At 46.1% G+C, this 20,842-nt stretch overlaps 1 protein-coding gene and 1 long non-coding RNA gene across 3 annotated transcripts in view; one reads left to right on the forward strand and one right to left on the reverse strand.

Moving 5' to 3' along the window:
- Window positions 1-20,842, reverse strand: part of JPH3 (junctophilin 3) — a 45,316-nt gene that overhangs the window by 7,563 nt on the left and 16,911 nt on the right. The window contains exons 2-4 of one of the 2 annotated variants that reach the window (XM_072421388.1): window positions 17,022-17,799; window positions 6,767-6,891; window positions 1,445-2,349 (exon numbers count right to left, since the gene is read on the reverse strand). In XM_072421388.1, the coding sequence (XP_072277489.1) occupies window positions 1,445-2,349; window positions 6,767-6,891; window positions 17,022-17,799 (1,808 nt within the window). Of the gene's footprint in view, window positions 1-1,399; window positions 2,350-6,766; window positions 6,892-17,021; window positions 17,800-20,842 lie in introns of both variants that reach the window. The other variant, XM_072421387.1, reaches the window with a different exon arrangement.
- On the forward strand, window positions 16-7,151 carry LOC140337634 (uncharacterized). Its single transcript, XR_011922108.1, has 2 exons — window positions 16-506; window positions 6,753-7,151. It is a non-coding gene; the product is annotated as an uncharacterized lncRNA (long non-coding RNA).

Here is a 20,842-nt window from a genome sequence, read left to right on the forward strand (position 1 = left end):
TTAGAGTGTCAGCTCCTCTGTACAGAGACTGATGGGACTGGCTCAGTGATCTCTGTACAGCATTGCGGTATATGTCAGAGCTATATAAATGTATATTAATAGTGTATGACTGTGGGGGGCATTAGAGTGTCAGCTCCTCTGTACACAGACTGTCAGGACTGGCTGAGTGTTCTTTGTACTGCGCTACAGAATATGTTGGCGCTATACTAATATATAATGTGTGTTAGCCGGGTGTCAGGTAGACACACACATCGTATTATATCCTCAGGCTAATCAGCGCTAATCGTCTGCTGCAGCCCCTCCCCCTGCTGTTATCCTCCGCATCGCCTCTCCCCTTGTCAGCTGACTAATATGCTGCTGGGAGAGAGAAGCGTAAGATGTTGCCTAGCAACAAGGCAGCCAACCAAATGCGACACAGTGACAGTCAGCTGACTGGATACAAGCCATGCAGCAACATCCTGCCTAACCTTCCATCTTTAACCCCTGCGATCTTCCAGGTCCTCCAGGTAGGGGGAGGAGCTGGGGTTTGGTTCAGGTGCAACCATGGGATAGGGAGCCAACAGAGCTGCGTCTGTCCTAAGGACCAGGCCGGCAGTGAAAGCGTTACCATGGAAAATGTACATTGCATATATTTGTAAAATTTTCTGATTACATTGAACTTTTATTTCTTGAAATCTTTTTATAAAGCAACATTTTCTGCAGGTGAATCCCCCCAGTGTTATAAATAGTGGAGATTCACCACTTTAACCCTGGCCTGCAAGCTCGCCGTCAGTTGACCGCACATGGCGCAGGCTGTACACACGTGCTGCAAGTTGTCGATTGAGGGCGAGCTTGAAGACCAGGACCATTGCTGCAGGGGCCCGTGTTGTCCTCAGAGCCCTGCACACCCAAAGAAAAAAAGAAAGATATATAAAGGAGGGGGGGGGGGTTAAAAAGGGAGAATGCCAAAAAATAAGAGAATGGAGAGATAAAGTGGGGGTGTTTGTTGTAGGGGGGAGGGGCATAGTCACTTTGCACAGGGGCCCGGTGTTGTCTGTGCCCGCCCCTGAACAGAAGACCCCCTTAGCATGTATACAGATGGCTGTGGACGTAGTTACAAGGTTGCTGGCTACCTGCCTGTTGCACCCCCATTCATTCCGGGGGTGAATGCCACTAGGGCCAGCTAGGGTTAAGGTAGGTGGCCATCAGCCTGTAACCGCGATGTACATAAGAACTTATTGTCTTCATCTGCACTGTTCGGTGTAGAAAATCAAAAAAAAAGATCAACAATAGAAAGATGAGCAAAAAGGCTAAATTTGGCAAAAACATATAAATTTTCCTTTCTCTGGACATGAAACAAAATTAGATAAATGACTCGTCTACAATGCAAGATCATATTATGTTTTATAATATAACAAACCTTAAAAAACGATTGGGAGGAGCAGAGATGGAGCTCGGCCCTTACCGTGGGTTTGAGCTCCGCTGGGCTCTCCTCATCGGATTCTAGTGCAACAGGTAAAGATTTCTGCGGTGGGGAAAGGGTCAAATCCCGTCGCAGGAGCCGCGACTCGCCCTTCTCCCCAAACCGCAGTGTATCCAGTTTCTGCACGGTGGGCTCGGCCAGGGTAGCTGGCCGGAAGTTCTCTTTGTTCTGAGGTTTGGACCTCAGTCTCTGAACGCCATAAGTGCGGTCCTCTAGGTGGTGGCCCTCGGTGGGATTCCGGGAGCCCCCTTTGCTGTAGTGTCTTTTTTGGGTGTGTATCTCTTGCATATAGGAATCCATCCTCTTCAGGGGTTTCATTTCCATCTCGTAGTTGCTGAGTTTTTCCTCGTCCACCTCCAGCAGCTTGTTACCTCCTGGGCTGTGGTTGTGGGTCCGGTGGGAAGTCCATGACACAGTGGTGGGCGAATCGGCCCACCGCTCCCTTGGCTTGTGATTGGAGACCTGGTGCTTGTGGCCGGCGCTCTTCATCACCAGGTCTTCCGGGACAGAACAAGGTCCCAACGAGTTGCCTGGCCCCATCCCTACTCTACACCCGCCAACTTCGCTCCAGCTGTTGGGTCTGACATAGTCCCCGCCTCGGCCCTCCAGCAGCATCTGGATGTCCCCTCCCCTGTCCTCATCCACAGACAGCTGGCGGGAGAAGTGGGCGCTCTTGTTCCTCGTCTTGGGAGCCGGCTGTGACAGAGGAGGGGTGGAGGGAGGGCTGCATAGAGGGCTTCTGGACGGACTGTCGTCCGGAGTTACGTCCGATGGGGTGGTCCCTTTCCGGTAAAGTTCCGGGCTATCCTGCTGTGGTGGGGTTTCTGCCGAGATGACCTCGATGTCATCACTTGAGTGTTGGTGTTTTGGCCTCTGGCATTTAAGCCCTGGACACAAAAAGAGTGAAAAACAAATGTTACGTATCCATAACAAACCGCCAATATCCATGCAACATTATACAGATACAAATCTATGGCCTCAGGTAAGAAACAAAAATATGTAGAGGGAGGCATAAAAACATAATAAAGCCTGAAATATATTATATTCTAAAACATAGCATTCTCTCTGGGATCCAATATTTGTGGGCACCTTAAGATGTCTACGTGGTCCTATGGTTACAATTTGGTTCTAAATTACGACCAAAGTTACAAAACATTTTCTCGAGAGTGTGGACGGTCAAGTTTCTTATATTACCACAGTCATGGTTAGTTATTCCCAATGTTGGATCTTTCTATTGGCTTGAAGTTGTCTCCATCTTCTCACTACTAAAATATGACACCTCCAATATAAGGTAGAAGATACTCTACTCATGACCTTCTTTCTAATTAGACCACCCACTAGGATATCAGAGCACCAACATGACCTCCGTAAGGTGGCACATTTTTTTGCTCATGGCCTTTTCTTTACCTTTCTAATTACTTTTAGTACCAAGATATCACATCCTTCATTATGACCTTCCATGGTGTAGAAGACTCTGCTCTTGACCATTACTCTACCCCTCTCATTACACCCACCATTGGGATATCACATCTCCAAGATTCTACTCCTGGCCTTCTGTCTACCTTTCTCATTGCATCCACCACCAGCATATCAACCTCACCACAACATGACTGTCCATATGGTAAGAGATACTCTGCACCTGGCCTTCTCTACACCTTCTGATTGATCTCAGCACTAGATATTACACTCTCCAATGTGAAATCCAAAAGTTGGAGGATATTCTATCTTCTGACCTTCTCCCTATCTGGTTTCTAATTACACCTGTCACCATTGGGATAAAACATCTCAAACATGTTCCTCATCCATAAGGTAGAGGATACTCTACCTTCTGCAAAAGGTCATCATTGGGATATCACAGCAGCATGACCTCTATAAGGTAGAAAATACTCTTCTCCTGGCCTACTGTCTACCTTTATATTATATTCACCACCAGGATATCACAGCCACCTCCATGGGGTAGAAGATGCTCTGCTCCTGACCTTCACTCTACTGATTACACCCATCATTACGATAAAACATCTCCATGACCCTATAAGGTAGAAAATACTTTAATCTACCCTTCTGATTACACCCAATGCAAGGTATCATAGCCTCCAACATGACCAGACATGGGTAGGACTGTGGTAGAAGATACTATACTCTTAACTTTCTCAATACCTTTTTGGTTACTCTTATCACCAGGATATTATACCACCATTATGACCCTCCACAAGGTAGAACATACTCTGCTTTTGACCTTCTTTCTGCTTTTCTAAGTACACCCTCCAGGATATCACATCCTCCAACATGTCCTCCGTCCATATGGTAGTAGATACTTCACTCCTGATCTTTACTCTACCCTTCTGATTACACCCATTATTGGTATATTACATCTCTACACCTCGATGAGGTAGGAAATTCTCAGTTCTTGGCCTTCCGTCTACCTTTATCCTATATCCATCATCAGAATATCACTACTCCTAAATGACCTTGGCTAAGGTAGAAAATAAGCTTGTGGCTTTCTCTTTACCTTCATGAATATTACATTTACCACCAGGATATCATACCCTTCAACATGACCCTCCATGGGGTAAAAGATACTCTGCTCTTGTACTCTGTACCATACTGGTTACACCCACCATTGGGATATCACATCTCCATGACTTCCATAAGGTTGACAATACTACATAACTGGCCTTATGTCTACCTTTCTTATTGCATCCAACACCAGGATATCACACCTCCTGTGGTAGAAGATATATCTTCTCAATACATTTTTGGTTACACCAACCACCAGGATATCACACCTCCAACATGTCCCCATCTATAATTTAAAGGATTCTCCACTCCTGATCTTCAATCTACCCTTCTGATTAAGCCCAACATTGGGATATCACATCTCCATGAGGTAGGAGATACTCTGTTCTTGACTTCTATCTTTCTTTCTCCTACATCCACCATCAGGATATCACACCTCCAACATGTCCCCATCTATACGATGAAGGATACTCCACTCCTGACCTTCTACATTCTACTCTTCTGATTACACCCACCATTAGGGAATCACATCCCCAAGACCTCCATAAGATAGAAAGTACTCTACCCCATGGCCTTCTGTCTACCTTTCTGCTACATCCATCTGCAGGATATCACAGCCTCTATCATGACCTTTGATAGGGTAGAAAATATTCTGCTGGTGGTCTCCCGAAAAATTACATTCCTTAACATGACCCTCCATTAGGGAAGAAGGTACTCTGCTCTTGACCTTCATTCAACTGATTACACCCATCATTGGGATATCACATCTCCATGACCTCCATAAGGTAGAAAATACTCTTGGCCTTTGTCTACCTTTCTGATTACGTCCAATGCAAGGTATCACATCCTCCAACATGATTTGACATGGATAGGACTGTGGTAGAAGATACTGTGCTCCTTACCTTCTCAATATATTTTTGGTTACACCAACCACCAGAATATCACACCTCCAACATGTCCCATGTTTTAGGTGAAGGATACTCCACTCCTGACCTTCACTCTACCCTTCTGATTAAGCCCACCATTGGGGGATACTTCACTTCTGACCTTCACTCAACCCTTCTGATTAAGCCCACCATTGGGGGATACTCCACTCCTGACCTTCACTCTACCCTTCTGATTAAGCCCACCATTGGGGGATACTTCACTCCTGACCTTCACTCAACCCTTCTGATTAAGCCCACCATTGGGGGATACTCCACTCCTGACCTTCACTCTACCCTTCTGATTAAGCCCACCATTGAGGGATACTCCACTCCTGACCTTCACTCTACCCTTCTGATCACAATTGGGATATTACAAGTCCATGACCTCCGCAAGGTAGAAAAAAATATTTTTTGGCCTTTTACCTTTCTGTTTAGATCCACCACCAGGATATCACAGCCTCCAACATGACCTACGATGGGGTAGACAATATTCTGCTGGTGGCCTCGTACCACCCCTGATATCTCACTCTGTCAACATGGCCCTCTATGGGGTAGAACATACTGTGCCCCTGACCTTCTCAATACCTTCCCAATTACACCAGATCATCAGACCTCCAGCATGGAAGAAAATACTCTACCCCTGGCCATTCCTGTATGTTTTTTTATTACAGTAGGATATTACAGTCTCCACCATGACCCTCCATGGGATATATTCTCCTTTTAGGGTGGGCCTGGTATTTATGCGATTCTGTTTTACAAGCTCCGTTGTAGTAGGAGCAGGTCCCGATGTTCTGTCTTCTCCTTGGCAGAATCTTGCATTAGACTCTCTGCATTGTAAAGCTCGGCCCCATTGGGGTTTATTAATGGGATGGTGTGAGAAGATCACTGGAAGTCGGCCTGCACTGATGGCGGACGTAGCAGCAGTCACTGCGGTGAGGCCCTGGCTCTAGGGACCAGCCGTCTAATTGCTTCCTGGTCTGCCCCTTCCCCCTACTATCAGGATTAGCTCAGACTTACGCAGCGTCTTTTCTCAGCCAGCAAGGGGTGCGGGGCACAGGGCCTGGAGAGGATCAGGGCAGCCAATAGAAAACAGCGTTGGGTTTTGGATAGGGCGAACATTATACAGGCATAATCCTGACATAATGTGTCTTTGTCATTACAAGGAGTGCTTCTTGGTCATTAGTCTCCAGCTGCATTGGGTGTGTAAACTAATGTGTAAGAGAGGGAAATATTAAAGCCTAATGAATTGCTCGGTTATAAAAGCCTCGACCAGTCCACTAAACTAAACGTCACAGGCAAAAAGGAAAAAATAAAAACGTTATTTTACCCCACTGAGCCAAATCTGCTTCTATTTGTGTCTCATACGCTCCCCCTGCCAAATGCTGCAGCTCACAGTGGGAGGAGTCAGTGCTAGAAATCAGTGGGTGGGACTGGGTGTGGCCATGTGGTAAATTACAAGCTATAGGCTTGTGAATAGTTAAAGACACGCCCCCTGCAAACGTTTTGCATTGTAATGTACAGCCAATGTGAGAGTGACAACTCAGCTCTTAATTCAGGAGCAGTGCAGCATTGTCGCCCCTTCACAGGAAGCTACAAACAGGTGTCTAAAGGACTTAGCATGGGGACTAAATAAACTTATATCATACCCTAAAGTGGGCCAAAAATCATAGGGTGGCATCACCAGAATGGAGGAGGTGCAGTGGCCCAGCGTCTGCAGAAATGCAACCTTCGAAAGGTATGGAGGGGGTCTGTGTGTGACTTTATATATTTTTCTGCTCTTTATTTAGGCCAAGGGTCCCACCTGAACCTGTCTGACCACCCTGATATTTTAACCCCCCTTGTCTCAGAATTAGGCACTGACCGTTTTCCCGGTGCTGGAAGGATGGAGAGAATTCTTTGGCAGCGATCCTGGCTATCTGAGCTTCCTCTTGCGCCTTCAGTGCTGCAGCAGCTGCCGCTTCGGCTTTGGCCCTGGAATGGGACGTCCTGCGTGAGAGAGGAGAAAGATCGGCGGATGAAAGAAGCCGGGGAGCAAATGTCACTCCACCCACCAATCCTCGGTTGTAGAACTACAAATCCCAGAATTGCTGCTTAGCCCCGCCCGTCAATCCAGCCAGCACACCTTTATTACGTGGGCATCAAAGCAGACAAAGAAAGTGATATCGGGAATGTTGTACAGGGAGGTGCAGCTCCATACAGAGCTATAGAAATCAGCCATTCTAGAATATTAAATACCCGCCTTTACATTGTGGCCTCTGGGATTTATTCATGGAGACTTGGAGAGGTAATGACAGGTCCTCTTTGCCAGGTAAATTCTACAATAATGGAGCTGTAAGGGTTTCTCCATATTGGGAAACCCCCCCCCCCCCCTCCATTTTTCCCCGCACCAATATTGTTGAAGAATAATGAGGAATATAAGAAATGAATCTTTGCACTCCGGGGTGTTACGGATGTCACATTAATTATTCAGCACCCCCCCTTATCAGCCCATTAATATGGAGATTTAATATGCAGTCTGCTGTACTGCCAGGTGTCGGGGGGAGGGCTGGAAACATGATGCCCCCCCATCACGGAGCACCCAATAGGGGTAAATGGGGGGCCAGGTGCTCCCTGTAGGTGGGGGGGGCTCAGCTGGTTTCTGCAGGGTGCGCAGGCTCCAGCCCTCCTCACATCCCACTGTCTGCAGAAGGCCGGCTGTCTGCAGCGGACATTAATAATTCAGACACAATTTGCACGGCGGTGGAAGCACAGAGAGGCGAATACACCCCACGCGTCTTCCCACTTCATCTTCCCTCGCTGCGCTGATACTTCTCACTTCCCTATGATGAACCCAACACGTTTCATCACCAACATATGACCCATCTCTGTGGAACTACAATTACCAGCGTGCCATGGCAATGTACAGAGAGATATTTAGGATTCGATTTCTGTGAACACTTGATAGGCCCACAAAAATAAGTTCATGACGTGACATAAAATACAACAAAATCATTTATCAGAAAAGCTCCTTTTATCATTATTGACATCAATGATGTCATCAGTCTGCTGCAGGCAGGAGGAAGCATTTCCTCAGTCTCCTGTTCCCCAGTGATCAGACTGGACATTGTAATTTTGTAGCCAGTCACAAAGTGAGAGGCTGAGATATATTTTTTTTTATATCCAATGCGTTACGGAGGTTATGAACAGACCCCCCGTTCATCAGGGATTCATTATATTATGTGAATGGGATCTGGATAGGCGGCAGTAAATTATTCAACTCTGAATGCAGCAAAAGGGTCCAGTCCCTACCGCTTGGTGCCCTTATCCCCATACCCCGTCCAAGTTGGGACCCCACTGGGGCAATAAAAAGCTGACACATTCCAGCCATCATCTGCTTTATTCTCCTATTTATTGTACAGCGCTGCGTAATATGTTGGCGCTATATAAATCCTGTTTATTAATAAATAATAATAATTCGGAATCCAACGTTCCACCATCCCAATTCCTGAGATTTTGACATTAGTGGTCACCTGAGTTGACTTTAAAGCAGATGTACAGCCAAAATCCTCACAGTTGTGTTATGGGTCAATCAGAATAGAAGCTGCTGGTGGTTATCACTATTTCTGGCTGAACACTAGAGGGCAGCAGAGCGGCTGTAATGTCAGCTTCCTGCCTAGAAAGGAAACTCCATGTCCCATGATTCCTTGCATTATGTATCATGGATAGGGGTGGCTACATATCAGGACATTCTGAAACAAGCATGACTTGTAGTCACCGGCATTAGGGATCGCCAGCTTAATGAAGGGAAGTCTGAAGGGCAGATTTATTAAAAGGAAGGTTGTGGTGGGGGGGGGTTTATGAAGGGCAGACCAGAAGGCAGATTTTTAAAAGAGAAGGCTATAGGGAAGATTTATTGATAGGATTGTGGAATTAATAAAGATTTAATAAAGGGGTCACCAGGGGACAGATTTTATAAGAGAATGTAGGAGGGCAGATTTACTGAATTTAGGAAAGCTCTGCCCTCTATTGGTGGAAAGATCCGGGATAAGGGGGGAGGTTTTTGCACTGATTGGACAAAGAAAGGTAACCAGGTAAAAGATTTATTATTCACCTGGTTAGTATGGCTACAGGAAAATTAATTTTAAAATAAAACCCCCAACGCGTTTCAAGGGTCGGGCTGGGCTCCCTTCATCAGAGCTTAAAACAGCATAAACAACCAAAATTCTCAAAATGCCTATAAACTCTATTTACAACATTAAAAAGTATTACCATGATGAATTTGATATTTATAGCACAAACAGTTTGGCGTGCTTCAACCAAGGGCAGCCAATCAGAAATCAGTACGTGTTGGACTCTGATTGGTAGATAATAAAATACTAGAGTATGAAATGGTATATTGAATAAGCCCAGAAGTGCAGAGAAATGAAAAGCTATTACTTTTATTCAGATTTTAGAAATCGTTTTCAGAACACGTAGTCACATCAAACTATTCCCATATTGTCTTCCAATCACCCGGACTGTGGATATCCTGCGCTCCAGGAATATCAGTTACTTTCTAATTATTTTATTGTATTTGACATTACTATCTTCTGTGGTAATGTATTCTATGGATAAGCCACTTACTGTAAAGAACTCCAAAACTGATGGGAAAACTTTTACTATACACCACTGATGTCCTGTGGCCCTTTAGAGTGGGAGCACCCAGGGACGATAAGGAAGAGGTGGGAGCACCCAGGCATGATAAGGAAGAGGTGGGAGCACCCAGGGATGATAAGGAAGAGGTGGGAGCACCCAGGACCCAGGGACGATAAGGAAGAGGTGGGAGCACCCAGGGACGATAAGGAAGAGGTGGGAGCACCCAGGGACGATAAGGAAGAGGTGGGAGCACCCACAGACAATAGGGAAGAGGTGGGAGCACCCAGGGACGATAAGGAAAAGGTTGGCGCACCCAGGGATGATAAGGAAGAGGTGGAAGCACCCAGGGGAGAATAAGAAGGAGGAGATGCGAGCACCCAGGAATTTTATGTATTGTGTGGCACCCAGGAATAATACGGAATCAGTGGAGCAACTGGAGATAATATGGAGGAGGTTGGAGCACCCAGGGATAATAATAAAAATGTAGGAGCACCCAGACATTATATAGGAGGTAGGAGCACCTAGGAATATTACAAAGGAGGTGGAAGGATCCAGGGGTAGAAGGTAGAAATACTCAGGGACGATATAGAGAAGATAGGAGTGGGGGCACCCAAAATATTATTTATGAATAAGCAGTAATACTATTATGGAGGTAGGTGAACCCAAGGATAAAATGGATACTATCCCAGGATAATATGGAGAATGGAACAATCCAGGAAAACTAGGGAGACGGTGGGAACATCCTAGGATAGTATGGAGAAGTTGGGATCATCCAAGCATAATATGGAGGAGGAGGTGGGAGCACCCTGGGATAATATGTGGGATCACCAAAGCCTTCAGTAGTTTGGGTCCCTCTTGCATCTCGGAGCTCCCACTCCATCAGGATCGCTTTCACTGTACGCAGGCTCATGAACTAACATTTCCTGCACAGATTAAGTGCTCTTTAAGTCAAGCAGTTTACAAGCTTCAGAGAGCTGCGCTGAAAGGCAGCAATTAAGCTGTTAGCCTGTCTAAGAAAACACGATTTACTCCAACCCCGGAGCAGCGCAAAGCGTCCGACGGGCAGAAAGCGACTCATCCTCCTCTCAATGGATTATGCTGCAGCTTCCCTCCCGCTATCCCTGCAAATACCAAACTTCTATTGTGGTGACAACTCGTGCAGACATCTCATACTCAGCAACATGTGACAACCCAATCCCTGTGCCACTTCTCCATATCTGCCGCCACAGTCACTCTGTTATATATGTATATAACTCTGACATATACCACAGTGCTGTACAGAGAACACTGAGCCAGTTCCATCAGTCTCTGTACAGAGGAGCTGACACTCTAATGTCCCCCCACAGTCACACACTATTATTATACATTTATATAGCTCTGACATATAGTGCTGTACAGAGAACACTGAGCCAGTCCCATCAGTCTCTGTACAAAGGAGCTGACACTCTAATGTCCCCCCACAGTCACACACTATTATTACATATTTATATAGCTCTGACATATACCGCAGTGCTGTACAGAGAACTCCAGGCCAGTACTCCCAAACAGGACTGGAAATTTTGGGAATCTTAGCACAGTTCGGTCCAGTAGGAAGTCAGCGCTGCCCCTCACCCGGCCTATATATTTGCTGGATATTCAGATGACGAGGTGATAAACGAGGATTTTTTTATTCGGTGAGATAATCTTGCAGCAGAATTTCGCTGTGCCAAATGAATTTTCTGCCGACACTTGTCATCGACTCCCACTTCTTTTCTTGGGATCAAGTTGGCCATCTGGTCGTTTTTTTTTTCAACTTTCCTCTAATAAATGTTCTCCCCTCCTCGGCTCGTTTCTTATCAGCTTTATTAAAAATCAACTCTAACAACACAGAAAACCATTCGGCATGCAAAGCGAGGAAGCCTCCCTGGTTACCCTCATGAGAATGTCATAGCATCTACTTTAACCATATCGGAGTGCTTCTGGTAGGGACTGCAGCCTCATATCACATGATTCTATGCTGCAGCCTAACTTTCTATAAACTCTAGGGGGCGTAGCTAGAACCAGGGAACACACACAGCCAATTCAGGAGCTGAGCAGAGCAGCAATGAAAAGAAAGACGGATGCCCAGATAATCAGGGCAATACCTGCAAATTATTGCCCCCCCCAGCAAAACTCCTCCCCCACATTGGGTACCCCCTACGCCCATGTCCCAGAGCTGTATAACAAATGCAATATTTTGTTTCCTTGGAGTTGCACTTTAATGATCACCCTGAGCTGGACTGGTGCCGAGTCTGCACTTGTCGCCATTGAGAGTCCAGAGCCGCATTTGGTGTCCCCGATATGAGATCTGCCGTCTGGCCCCGCTATCAGTGACACACTTCATAGGCGGAGAGCGTGAAGGACATCTGACCTCTATCATGTCATTGTGCCGACATTGCTGTCACCGCATCCAGGGGGCCAAATCTGAGCTCACAAAGGTCGGAGCAAATCCAGGCAATCCAAAAAACCCAACACACATCAATCTCCTATCATCCAGAACCATTCAGATCGTCCTTAGATCTACCTCCATCTATGATGTGATTGGATACAGATTGATTGGACGGTTTACATCTTCCTGGTAATTGTAAGGTTAATTGTACAGAGATTGTGCGGTCAGACTGTAATGCGGGGTGAGCGGATGATTGGAGCATCTGGGGGCAGCGGATGACCATTTGGGTTATCTCTATCTGGAGCTCTCACTATTATTTATCCAGCATTTTCCCCAATGAATTTCTCTGCAGGTTTATTTAGAAACTGACAAATGAGAATCCTCATAGTGCCCGCTGGGAGAGATAGTGATCGCCAGCTCATTATAGGGACTCCAGATGTAGCACAGTCAATGGGTTTGATTCCATTCTGGGTCTTTGGTGTGGTCTGTGGCTCCAAAAAAGAGGAGGTCACCTCTTTCCCCAATTGGTTCTGCAGGGGTAAGGCTCCAAATGTTTCCTATGGATGACCCCCGGAGGCAGGAACACCTACCTGGTACACATTGGAGAAGGGAATGAGGGGCTTGTATGGTTCTGAGATGCCGTGTGGGCCAGAACCGTGGTCACTTCCCTAGTGATGAGAGAAGGTATGAAGGCCAGAAGGCCAGGACATTATCTGCATGGAGTTTGCAGGTTCTCCCCGTGTCTGTGTGGGTTTCCTCCGGGTACTCCGCTTTCCTCCCACATTTGAAAAACATGAAGTTAGGTTAATTGGCTTCCCCTCAAAATTGACCTTAGACTGTAATAATGACATATGACTATGGTAGGGGCATTAGATTGTGAGCTCCTATGAGGGACAGCTAGTGACACGGCTATGGACTTTGTACAGCGCTGCGTAATATGTTGGTGCTATATAAATACTGTATAATACAGGAAGCTATTCTATATTTTGCCATCAGCCCTGGAGAAGGTAGGGGCTCTGAGCAGTTGCTCATTGTCCCCCCACCACCTCAAATAAATAAGGAAAACGGCCCTTCCTTTGCAGTGACCCCACAAAGAGGTAATAAACGTCCCACTACAAGACATCCAGAGCTGTCACCCACAAATGAAATGACGCTCTTGGCACTTTTGTATCATTACATTGTATCATTGTATCTACATCTTATGGGCAGCGTCAACTTTTTATTTTATGATAACACCACCCTGGCACTGCCATGGCACATTTCCTAACAAGAAACCCAACACAACCTGCACACTGCACATAACATTCCTGCGCTGTATTTGCCTCCAGAGCCGCATTCTGCAGAGGAGAGGCCATGGATGCTCAGAAGCCTCATTTGCTGCACAGAAGTGGCCCTCGCTCCGAGATGCTGGAAAGTGACTCATAATGAGTAACAGACGCCATACATGATGGGGCCGGCTGTATGGAGTGCCATGGCAGAGAGGAGCCATCTGGACAGGGAACCAGGCTGTCCCGTGCATGACTCATGCAAAGCCACCGACTCTCCTACAGCAAGAATACACAAAAATGAAAAACACATACACAACACAGGTGAGCACAATAAATACAGAAATCACACCGTGATAACTTGTGCCAACTGCTATACATGAATGCAGACTGCAAATGTGCCGCTATAATGCATTGCCATGCTAGATTTTTTTTACTTCAACCTCTTATTTATTTATTTGCATGGCAGAATATTGCACTGGAATGCGCTGCACAAATATCGGACATCTCCGGTTTCTTTTTGTAAATGCAGCACTGGCATGAGCAAGCTTTAGTGGTCCACCCCTGCGTTTGGGTCCCAGCAGAACAAATCCAAGAATTTTGGGGTGAAAATAGTTTTCAATACTTTCTCTTGTATCGGTTGGGAGGATAAATGAAGAAAATATTAGCACAGTGTAATGGGCTTTTACAGTTTGCACCTGGTACCAAAAAAGTGATCATTGAACCGGCATGGCTACAGTAATTCCTTGAAACACATAGGCAACAGGGGACATCAGGGTAGAGTTCTGCTTTATAAAACAGTCACATGGAGTGTCACATGTCACATCGTTCTTGGCACACCTGTCTGGATTTTATTAGGTGTCATGGCTTCTCCTCATTTCCCCCAGTTCCATTCAGATCACACAGGTGGTGAATCAATCCACATGCAGCAGTATTCACACACACATGGTAGGTGGGCGGTGGCACAAATCGTGTTCCGGGTACGACAATGCGGAGTGGCTCTGTCAGATCTGAGAGACTGAAATGGAAGATGGCGGCATTGGCTGCGCACCAAGGTGATCAGAGGGGGCGGACAGGTGACACCAAGACCGGCTTTATGGATTAGGAGGGGAACTGGGTCAGGAGGAGGAATTCCCTCGGAGTGACAGCTGCCGGTGCTCAGACACAGAGAAGTCACAAACATTCTTATATTAAATAATAATTACAATGGGCAGCACAAAACTCTTGGGTTAGGTTTGGGCGCAAAAAAATAAAATTAGCGGTTTGGGGCTCATTGAGTTCAGAGTTAGAAAATGAAAAAGTGCAGCCAAAAACACCAACATTCACTTGGAAAGGTTAAAGTGAATCTACAAGGTCAGAGCTGAGGTAAGAAGGAATAGTTTTGCTTTAGAATACCAAACTGGGAAATGTAACAGTAACATGTTGTTACCCCTAGGTGGGGATTCACCAAACAGGTTTTATAGCCAATTTATTCTTCACCGAAATTTTGTTGGAAATTCATTCATCAAGTTCAACCCCTAGCGAAATAAACATATCCCAGATAAAAACACTATGTCATTGATCCAGAGGAAGGCAAAAAAAACCCGGGTACAATTTGCTCCAACAAGGGAAAAAATTCCTTCCCGATTCCATGAGGCAATCAGATGTTCCCTGGATCAGCAGTCTCTGTTATCTTTACTTTAAAGCTTTAATCCCCAGTTATATTCTGTGCTTCTAGAAATCATTCAGCTTTTTCCTAAAGTAATCTATAGAACTTGCTAAAACTACTTCCTGAGGGAGCCGATTCCACATTTTCACAGACCTTACAGTGAAGAATCCCTTCCTTATCCGGAGCTTAAACTTCTTTTCTTCCAGTCACAAAGAGTGCCCCCTTGTGTTTTGTAATGATCTTACAGTGAATAATGGGGAAGAGTTCTCTATATGGACCATTTATATATTTATACAAGGTGATCATATCCCCCCTTATACGTCTCTTCTCAAGGGAGAATAGATTCAGTTCAGCTAATCTCTCCTCATAGCGGAGCTCCTCCATTACTTTTATTAGTTTAGTTCCCTTCTCTGCACTCTCTCCAATCCCACAATGTCCTTTTTGTGAATTGATATATAAAATGATCTATAATATAAATATATGAAAAATAAAAATCCCACAGCCATGATTGCATGGAGATAGATGGCTGTGATGAGGAACAAAGCCAAACCAATGATAACCCTCAGCTTAATGGTAACCTGCACCATGATGATAACCCTAACACTATTCTTCTCCTTACTGGTAAACTGAATAATAACAATTATCATCATAGTAATCCTAACATTACCCTAACATTAAAACTAGCCCTAATGCTAACCATTCACTATAATAGCAATCCTAACACTTACCCTAAATGTAACCATAACCTTCATCATAATAGTAACCCCAACAATAAACCTCACCTTAACAGTAACCCCAATGTTAATCATTAACCTCATGGCAGCTCCTAAACTTTTCATATAATGATAACCCTAACACTAGCCTTAACATTTAAACTAGTCCTTAACACCAAAGTAACTCTTCCCCATAATATTAATCCCTGTATCCTTCCTATACTGGTTACGCTAACACTAACCCACATCTTACCACTTACTTACCAATACAACTAGCCCTGCCCTAATGGTAACCCTTCACTATAATCCTCACACTAATTCTAACCATACCTGTAACCCTTAAACTAACCTTCACCATACTGGTAACTGGAATACTAACCTTCACTTTAATGGTAAACCTAACACTAATCCTCATTATATTGGAAATCTGAATGCTAACCTTCACCATAACTGTAACCCCATATTCAGAATTTCCAGGTCCGGTCACTTTCACCTGCTGCAACATCTCTAAAATCCGCCCCTACCTGCCCCCAGAGACCCCCAAACTCTTTGTACATGCTCTTATCATCTCTCGTCTGGACTACTGTAACCTCCTCCTCTCTGGTATTCCACTAACCCGACTCTCTCCTCTACAATCTATTATGAATGCTGCAGCCAGACTCATCCACCCTTCCCACCTACCTACCCCATACACAGCCTTCCTACCTACCTACCCCATACACAGCCTTCCCACCTACCTACCCCATACACAGCCTTCCCACCTACCTACCTACCCCATACACAGCCTTCCCACCTACCTACCTACCCCATACACAGCCATCCCACCCACCTACCTACCCCATACACAGCCATCCCACCCACCTACTTACCCCATACACAGCCTTCCCACCCACCTACTTACCCCATACACAGCCTTCCCACCTACCTACCTACCCCATACACAGCCTTCCCACCTACCTACCTACCCCATACACGGGTGACCCCATGCAGGGTCCTCTCCTCTCCTGTGTCACTGTCTGTATCTGTCTGTCATTTGTAACCTCTATTTATTGTACAGCGCTACATAATATGTTGGCGCTATAAAAATACTGTATAATAATTCTGGTGTTCACTTGCCAGTAACACTTACAATCAGCTACAGGTTAACCCCAACACTAATCTTCAGCATAACCTGAATATTAACACCTTAACAGTAACCCCACCACTAATGTTCTCCATACCGGTAACTCTAACACTGTGGCAATGGGTATTTATTACCGGCTCACCATTCTCGGTAAGACATTAACTTATTTATGGGTTGCATCAGAATTGTAACTAATATGAATATGAATTTCTGATGCTTGTTGGAGCATGCTCCAATCAGATCATAGGTAACGACGTAGCTCCACCCCCTAAGCTGTCCCACATTTACAGGTAATGATACTTTGTATCTTTTCACTCCAAGCATCCACAGAGCTCCGCCTCCTTACCTTGACGCCGCAATCTCCGCCTTCTGCTTGGCAATGTTGCTTGCCCTCTCGGCCTGCTCCACGGCCCGGTCTACCTTCTCCCGGATCTTGCTGGCCCTTAGCGGGATCAGATTCTTCCTCTTCCCGCTCACCAGGACGTTCTGTTTGTACTTCCCTTCCTCCTTGGTGCCATCAGGATAGGTCATGCAGCCGTAGCCGTGCCGCTTGTTGTTGGCCCACTCCCCCTCGTACTTCAACCCATCGGAGCGCTGGCTCACCCCAAATCCGGAGCGCTTGTCGTGCTTCCACTCGCCCATGTAGACCTCGGTGGTGGTGGCGTCGATGTCGTCCTCGATGACGGACAGCTCCGTCTCGCCTTCGCCCAGGCTGATGGTGGAGTTGATGTCGCTGGCGGTGGAGCTGACGGTGCTCATGCCGGCCTCGCTGCGGAACGAGCTTTGCTTGCTCCGTTGGCTGGCCAGCGAGCTCTTGGACTCGGATTTGCGCAGTTTGAGGCCGCTGAGGATGGACCTCCGGAAGATGCCCTTTTTCTTGTTCTTTAACATCTCCGCGTCGCTGTGCGCCATCAACACAAACCCTCCCCTGGAGACGGCGGGGCTGCCGGCCACCCCACACGAGGCGTCCGGGTGCATGGCCGTGCCATTGGTGTGCTCGCTACGGAGCGAGTTTATAGAGGTCCTAAGAGGTGATCTGATGACTGCGGCCATCCCGTAAGGAACGCTCTGACGCACTCCAAACCCTTGTCGTATTCCCGCGGCCCACTGACCTTGGTAGGTACCTGGAAGAGATGAAAAAATACAGAACGGTGAACAAAAACTGCAATGCGTCTCATTCATCCAAACACCTGAAATAAAAACTTCCGAGGTGCCCAATCAGATGGAAACACCACCATTATGGTACCAAAAATTTAAGGACCAATATGGCCCCCAAATCTCAAAAATGAGCAATTGTTCAACACTTTCTGGTAATGTCAAGCAAGCTCCGCCTCCGGGGCTCTCCTATTGGTCCAGAAACCCTATGTCCAATGGGAGGGGAGCCTATGACACTACTAGGCAGGGGTGAAGATTCCAGATGCCCATGCTTGGCACCTAATGGCAATTTTACTGTGTGACATGACAGGTCTTCTTGCTGACAATTGGCAAATCATTTTCCTATAGAACGGTTCAGTGATCTCTCCATTGTGTACAGCTGAGACAATTACTGAAAGCCCAATTCAGTTTACCCATAATGCACCACTACTGAGAGATAATGTTATGGAGGATCTATAATAATGGAAATATGGAACAGCAAACTGTAAAACGCGTTACTAGCACATTTAAAATTAAGGTAAATACGATAGATGATGTTAAGTTGTGAGTTCACTGATTGGTCCCTATTGAAGTGACCCCAACTTGCTCCTCCGCTGACCACCCGCTCCCTGCACACACAATATTGGGGATTTTTGCTCCTCCATGGCTGATCAGAGCTCGGGCAGTGATCCCGGAAAACATGAGAATTTCTGTATCATCAGCGCTCTATGTGACAGGTATGTTGTCACAGGTACTGAGGCAGCAGCTGTGGCGGGAGCTCAGCAGGGTTGGGAGATGTCAAAGCCGCGTCTAAGCAGCTCAGTTGCGGCTGTTTCATCGCAGAGGCCTCGTCCTGATTTAACCATCAAAATTGTCACAAATTCCCTGCTCAGTTCTGGCGCCGCCACCAATTAACAAGTTGTCATTAGCGCGATGGAAGCCAGGGGGCGACAGATCCTGAATATCCATATAAGGATAATATTTTAAAGAGGCCCTGTCATCAGACCATTCATAAATATTCACCTGAGACTGCTGCTAGGAGCCGCTATCTTGGCTGTGATATTTGCTCCAATGATGGAACAAATTACCGAAATATAAATCTCAAAGACTGAATCAATAACTTTTTATTGACCACTCAGTGTTCTATTTCTGTTCTGTTTAGAGATTGCTAAACAGCTCGCTTGGAGACTATATGTCTGATTGAATCCTCCTGCTGATAGGGGAGGAGTCATTGCACAGAGGAAAGTGATACAATGCCTCTTTGTGAATTGGAGAGCACAGCTCCACCTGCTGGCTGGAGGGAGGACTGCAATACGGTATATCAAGGCCAATCACCTCTGCAGGCTCAGCTTAGTATTGCTGGCTGTGCCCTGGTGATCCTCTTATCTCACCAGGTCTGCAGGACAGGGTCTGTCTGTTTGAGAATTGATGATTTCAATCACCCACAATACTATTGGTGGTCATAGATCATGTGATCCTGGCTTTAGAATGTGTGGCATGAAAGGGGCAGCAGTACCTACAACATTGCACTCTGGGGACAGCAAGAGGATGATCTGTGTCAGACATTTGTGATAACAACCCAGGACAGCACAGACAGGAATCAGTGCAGATTTGTGTCACCCATTATACCATTGCGATATAGTGAAGGGGGGAGGGGTGATGGCGGACACATAGTGTGTGGGGGTGTCAGGTTTTGGATTTATTCATGTATTTTGTGAGGATATCCATATAAATGTCTGATATAAAAATAACCACAGGTCTTTGATTTCGTCCGGAGCTCCTCCTTAACAAAGCACCGTCTAAGCGCCTGTGAGTCATACGCCCGACACCTTGCGTGTCTTATAATAGCACGAGGAAGCTCGGGCGTCAACGGAATTAACTCCACGCATTATGCAAACCACTTCACACGGAAAAGGAATTTTACAGAAAAGATTTTCTGGGAATATGTGAAAAATCAAATCAGTTCCTACGGATCACTGCCATGCTGCAGCAGCTGGAAGGTTTACAGTAGGTTAGGCGGTGCTTGCAGTGGGCCATGTGACCTGTCAAGTACCACGCCCCTTGAGCTTGATCATGGCAAAAGGAACACTGAGCATAGTGACCAATCAGAAATTAGATTAAATTTCTCATGCAAAAGGTCCGCCCCCAGCCACACCCTCTATGCAAATATTTTGCAATCAATAAAGTTGCAATGCGTTTGCCGTTATCTTGACCTTAGGCCTCAGTACGCGCAGTGCGCCCAGATTTCAGGGCCCCCCATTGTTTCCATGGAATAAAAGTCTCTCTTTCCATCCTGTGATTGGTTAATCGACGCCCCCAATAAAAAGACCCTTTGTGGCCCCCCTGCTGACGCACATCTCTTGCTGCGCCGGTGCTCGGCGGCGGATGAGTGAATTGGGTCACTGGCTGCTTCCTTCAAAGAAACCTTTTTTAGAATTCGCCTTTTTATATTCCGGGAGCTAAAATTGGCGCCTTAGATTGTGTTGGAGCTCCGCGTTCAATTAACTCTTTTACCTGCGGCTACGGCAGAGAGCTGGGCTCCAGGAGCCATCACGCCAAGGGCCCACTTGTGGAGAGCCTGGTATTTGTATCTGAGGGGGGCATTTTCTGCATCCCAGACAAATCTCTGCAGCTCCTCAGGATGGGGATTTCATTTTATCTGACAGATTTTGCTTTTTTTTCAGAATGAAATTTGCCAATTTGTCATTTTGAAGTCTAAAAAATTTGGTTCTATTCTTGTTCTGGTGACAACCATCATGTTGTGGATTTTCCCTCACTTCCTGTCCTGGAGACTAAACAGGAAGTAACAATGTGGGGGACAATCTTCATTGGAGGACCTTCCTGTTCCAGTGGCAACTGTATAATCTATATATCTGTTTCAAGCATTTAGAGCAGGGTCGGCAAACTCTGGCCCAGGGGCCAAAGCTGGCCCCCCAATGTCCTTTTTTTGGCCCCCAAAGGAATCCTAAATATGAACTGCAGCTGGCCTGCCGCTGCATTAAAATAGCGGTGTTACTACCATTCCTGGCATCA

The sequence above is a fragment of the Pyxicephalus adspersus genome, chromosome 9 (assembly GCF_032062135.1).
Source record: "Pyxicephalus adspersus chromosome 9, UCB_Pads_2.0, whole genome shotgun sequence".
NCBI lineage: Eukaryota > Metazoa > Chordata > Amphibia > Anura > Pyxicephalidae > Pyxicephalus > Pyxicephalus adspersus.